General features: G+C 40.3%; 1 protein-coding gene across 1 annotated transcript; it reads right to left on the bottom strand.

Moving 5' to 3' along the window:
* Positions 1 to 3,838: 3,838 nt before the first annotated feature.
* LOC141617569 (uncharacterized) lies at positions 3,839 to 4,363 on the bottom strand. The gene has a single exon (XM_074434754.1). The coding sequence runs from the start codon at positions 4,361 to 4,363 to the stop codon at positions 3,839 to 3,841; it is 525 nt and encodes a 174-aa protein (XP_074290855.1).
* Positions 4,364 to 5,730: the final 1,367 nt, after the last annotated feature.

Below are 5,730 nucleotides of genomic sequence, written 5' to 3'. Positions count from 1 at the left end.
TCCAACAAGTTCCAAAAGGAACATCCTCCACAACAAAATTCCCGTCCTCCTCCATGCAATATGTACAAAAGAAAAGGAAAGGTAAAGGAGAGTAGATAGGAAAGTGTATACCAAGCGTTCTTCAAACCTCTCATTGCTTCCGATGTTCCGCGTGTTCCTATGCCATTTGTTAGACAATACATATATATATATATATATATATATACAATGCAAAAGTTTTTGGATTTTTTGAAATTTTTCAAAGTTTCTAAAATTTACAAGTAATATTTACACATGTATATATTTTGTGCAAAAATTTACAAATATGTACGGAGTAGATATTTCCCTCCCCACGCTTGAAATTTACATTGTCCTCAATGGAACAAAGTAGAATTGGAAAAATAAATAACGTATTTTTGGATTTTTGAAAATTTTCTAATGAAAAACATGTTTTTTTTTTTAATTTTCTTAAAAGTAAAGAACTTGTTTTTTTTTTAACCTCTTCCCCACACTTGATATTTACAATATCCGGTGACGGATGAAGTGTGGTTAGGAGGCGAATTTTGAAATTAAAAAACATATTTTTGGGTTTTTGTATATTAGAAAATAAATAACGTGTTTTGTATTTTTTTATAAGAGAATTTCCTCCCCACACTTATTTATTTACATAAATCCAATGGAAATAATTGTGTGGAGAAAATTCGAATTTGAAAGACGTGTTTTTGGACATTTTTTGTTGTTTTTTCAATTTTTTTGTATTTTTTTTAAACAATTAAATAGCAATGAATTATTTAAATATGAACTACTCTAATGCTATCTAAACTAATGTAGTCTAACTAAATGCTCTAACTAAGAATGCAATAAACGACTAACTACTTGCTAAACTAATGAACTAAGTATATGAACAAGCTAACTTAACTAAGCTAAACTAGCTAAAACTTATCTAAATTTGGATGTGGCGGGCATACTCGCTCAAAAAGAGGGAGATTTTTGTCATTTTGGATATTTCAAAGGAGAAGCAATAAAAACACCCGATAGCTTCTTGAGATAGCTAGATAATCAAGGGTGATGGGTGCAAGATGGTGTGCACCTACTTAACTCCAGTCATAACGACGCAAAACAAGGTGAAGCATGATAAAGACAAAGGCAAGGCAAAGACATAAAGATACCAACACAACCATAACTACCAACGGGGGAAAAGATCGACATAGATAAACAAACCTAGAACTACCCCGCATGACATTCTTGTTGATTAAAGTGTGCAAGAGTGAATACCGGAGTGAACAAGACACCAATAAACACACCACCTATTGAGAAGGGTCGGGTGGAGGTTGGGTTGAAGGGATTTGGTGCTCTTGTTGACTCCTTAATCGAAGTGCTTCTAGTTGTTGTAACCTGCCGGCTTGGACTTGAGAGATGTCATTGAGACGGTGGGAGTTCCGTCTACTATAGAGTAGGGATGTCATGTCCATATTCCTTGTATCACTCATATAACCACGACTCTCCTCAAATATTCTTTGGTTTTCAACGACTATTCATCGGGTTTCCTCATTATAAGTTTGGGTGCTCAAATTAAGGTCCTGGGCCTCTCTCGAAAAATCCCTAGTATCCCTAATTATACCGAACATATCCTCCCATTGAGTAGAAGTAGGTCCTTGGTACGAGCTAGGACGTTGGTCGGTCTCCATGGGGGTAGAATACCCCCCAACATCATAGGCGGATTGGTGAACCCCTCCCCCCCCCCCTATTCTTGGGTATGGACTTCCGGTTGTGGTTGCGGTCGGGGTGGGGGTTAGTGACTAGGTTCCTCCACATTATCATTAAAAACTTTGGGTTGAGGTACCACGGGAAATTGTTCACTAGGTTCCCTATCCCCCGGTCCGTACAATATATACCCCTTCCCACTCATACTCCTTCTTTTTCCATTTACGATTTACATGCTCATATTCATTATCCCGATAAGGCATCCCTCAATTCAATGGGTTCGAAATTGTGGTGGCGATAGGGTTGGGAAAAATTATATGTCGGTCATCGGTGATGGCATAGAATAGGTTACCCTTTATTTCCCGAAGCCAAGGTAAGTGGTCTTCCTTAAGCCAAATTCCCCCCTTACTAGCATGATTATGTTCAATCCCAAGTGAGTCCGCCAAAATCGTTATAAGCCCCCCACAAGAGATAATGGGTCGGGGCTTAGCACTTATGCCAAGGAAGTGCTTGGCAAGGGCGGTGGGGATATCAACGGACCGCTCACGTTGGAGAACGGCCTCTTGTATCAAGTGGAGGGCTAAGACACTACAATTATGATATGTCTCGCCCGAGGAAAATAGGGAGGAAGCTAAAATCCTTGCAAAATACCGAATTACAGCATTTCTTATTTTGACGGAGCTTTCCTTACCACTAGAAAACTCCATCCTCCGGGTAATACGCCACCAAAAGGCGTTTCGGTCCGCAATGCTATCGTTGGTTTGACTCGGTCTATGACCACCCCGTGAACAAGACCTAAACCCGAAATGCCCCCCAAAGTCGGATAGAGACATACGGTGGAATTTTCCCCCTAATTGAACCGAGACGGAGGATTCACTATAGTCGTCTTGGAAATCCGCCTCGAAAGTAGAAAGGAATTCCGCAGCAAGTGCGGGGTAAGTCAACTCCTTAGTATTATAAATACGATAAATTCCTATCCTTTGACAAAGTGTGCCCACCTCACTATTAATTCTCATCCTTTTCATGGTCACCCCACAAGCCCATCTAGTAGGCTCCCATTGTTTACCCCTTAATTTAGTGAATAAAAGGAGGTGCTTCTTTTCACTAAAAGACACATTAAACTCAGAATTAGTAAATCGGGGTGAAGTATTTACCTTTGATTTCGAAGATGAGCCTCCAAGAATAAGAGCCCTTTGCTTTTTTGTTGCCATGACTTCTTTTCCTTGCTCAAGAAACCCCAAAAACGTGCTGACCCTCAAGCTAGATCCCGGAAGTCAATTTTTGAAGCTTCACCAACCCGGAAGAGCACCCAAAATCACGAAAATTTACTCCCAATACACCGAATTTAGCTTAGAACGTCCACTAAGCTACTAAAAAGGGCAAAAAAACGAGGTTTTGGACGGAGGGTATTTCGGGAAGTCGAAAATCCGAGTGGAGGAAACTCAAATTTTTTTGTAGGGATCTAGAACTAGAAGTAGCAAGGATCACTTTGATGAATTTTGGAGTGAAAATGGTGAAGGTAAGGTGTCTAAAATGGAGGTTGAAGTTTGAGTTTGGTGAGTTTTTAATGGAGGATTTGTGTTTTTAGGAGAGACGGAGTGTAGAGGTAGAAGATGGTAGGTGGAAAATGAGAAAAAATGAAGGAAATTAGGCAAAATGGGGCTCTTTTCCGGAATTGCAACCGAGAGGCAACATGATACCCGGCCGGGTATAATTATGCCCGTTCGGATAAAATTATACCCGGTTGGGTGAAATCGCGTTTTGGCTTGTTTTTTAAAATTTTTCTGTCCTCCGAGGGGCATAAATAGCCCCGTCTCGGGTATAATTTTGCCCCTTGACTGCAAAATTTGCTATATTCCACCTTTAGAAGGCAAAATTGCACTCTTTCCAAGCAAATTTGAGCCCTCAAAATAAATCCCGACCTCGGTGCCGCCTTTCTCATTGTTTCTCCCAACCAAGTTACATCCATTCGTGACTCAAAACTTACCTACTTAAACAACCGACTTCTCATTTAATGAGTTTCCAAACTTCACAAAAGCTTTATTGCATGGGTTGTATCCCATGAAGCGCCTTTGTTTAACGTCGTTGGCTCGACCAAGTCATATGGCATCTTAATTAAGATGAACATTCATCAAGAGAAATATTTGAAATTCAATTATAGAAGAAACAAGTTATCAATGGCGCACATCTCTTTTAAAATAGGCGACCCAGCCAAGTAATGCTTGAGTCGTTGACCATTAACCTTGAAAACTTGATCGCCATCAGTCACCTCTACCGATCCATATGGAAAGACTCGGACCACGGTAAAGGGACTCGACCACTTGGATTTGAGCTTGCCGGATAATAGCTTGAATCTTGAATTAAATAGGAGAACTAATTCCCCTATTTTAAACTCTCTTCTTAGAATTTCCTTATCATGAAATTTCTTCATTTTCTCCTTGTAAATCCTTGAGTTTTTATAAGCATTGAGGCGGAATTCTTCCAATTCATTCAAGGCAAGAAGCCTCTTCTCACCCGCCTCTTTCAAGTCGTAATTCAAGTACTTTACGGCCCAAAAGGCGCGGTGTTCCAATTCAACGGGGAGATGACAAGACTTACCATACACCAACCTAAAAGGCGAAGTGCCTATAGGAGTTTTGTATGTGGTACGGTATGCCCATAGAGCATCGTCTAACTTCATTGACCAATCCTTTCATGATCTAGTCACGGTTTTCTTAAGAATAGACTTAATTTCCTGGTTAGAGATCTCGGCTTGCCCGTTTGCTTGCGAGTGATAAGCAAAACTTCTCCTATGTTGAACCTCATGTTTCTTGAGTATAGCTTCAAACGTCTTCTCATGGAAATGCAAACCTCTATCACTTATGAGCACTCTTGGCACCCTAAAGCGCAGGAAAATTATAGTCTTCAAGAATTTGCCAACCAACTTGGCATCACATGTCTTGGTAGGAATTGCCTCTACCCATTTACTCACTTAGTCCACCGTTACTAGTATATACTCATACCCTAAAGAGGAAGGTTAAGGGCCTACCGAATCAAGCGGGGTTTTGATTCCTTCTTTATTAGTAAATGCCTCAACGCCGCATGATCGATGTGCACTATTACCTTAGAGCCCATCAAATAAGAACAGAACTTGTTCATAGCATATATGACCGCTAGAAGTTCCTTTTTGGTCGTGGTGTAATTTGTTTGAGCTTCATCCAAAGTTTTACTTGCATAATATATGGCATGATGTTTGCCATTCTTGTTTTGTCCAAGCACCGCTCCCACCGCTACATCGGTAGCATCACACATCAACTCAAAAGGTTCTCCCCAAGTAGGGGGTTGTATGATTGGAGCGGGGGTAAGAGCTTCCTTCAACCTATTAAACGCAATAAGACATTCGTTAGAGAATTCAAATGGTACATCTTTACCAAGCAAGCGAGTTAATGGACGGACAATTAAAGAAAAATCCTTAATAAACCTCCGGTAAAAACCGACATGCCCAAGAAAACTCCTAATATCTTTAACATTAGTGGGAGGGGCTAGGGTTTTGATTACTTTAATTTTAGCTTGATCAACTTCTAGACCCTTACTTGACACAACAAGTCCCAAGACTACCCCGGAGGTCACCATAAAATGACACTTCTCCCAATTTAGAACCAAGTGACACTCTTGACATTTGGTCAAGACTTTCTCCAAATTCGTTAAGCAATATTCAAAAGATTTCCCAACCACCGAGAAATCATCCATAAATACTTCAATTTCGTTCTCAACGAAGTCGGAGAAAATTGACATCATGCAACGTTGGAATGTCGAAGGGGCATTACATAATCCAAATGGCATTCTCCTATATGCATATGTGCTGAAAGGACATGTGAAGGTGGTCTTTTCTTGGTCACTTGGATGGATAGGGATTTGGAAAAATCTCGAGTACCCATCTAAGAAACAAAAGAATTCATGTTGAGCCAAACGCTCCAACATTTGGTCCAAAAAGGGAAGTGGAAAATGGTCTTTCCGGGTGGTTTAGTTCAACCTTCTATAATCCACACACATGCGCCACCTGGTCAC

The sequence above is a fragment of the Silene latifolia genome, chromosome X (genome assembly GCF_048544455.1).
Source record: "Silene latifolia isolate original U9 population chromosome X, ASM4854445v1, whole genome shotgun sequence".
NCBI lineage: Eukaryota > Viridiplantae > Streptophyta > Magnoliopsida > Caryophyllales > Caryophyllaceae > Silene > Silene latifolia.
Note: the sequence above shows the minus strand (reverse complement) of the source record. Positions and strands in the feature narration are given on the sequence as shown.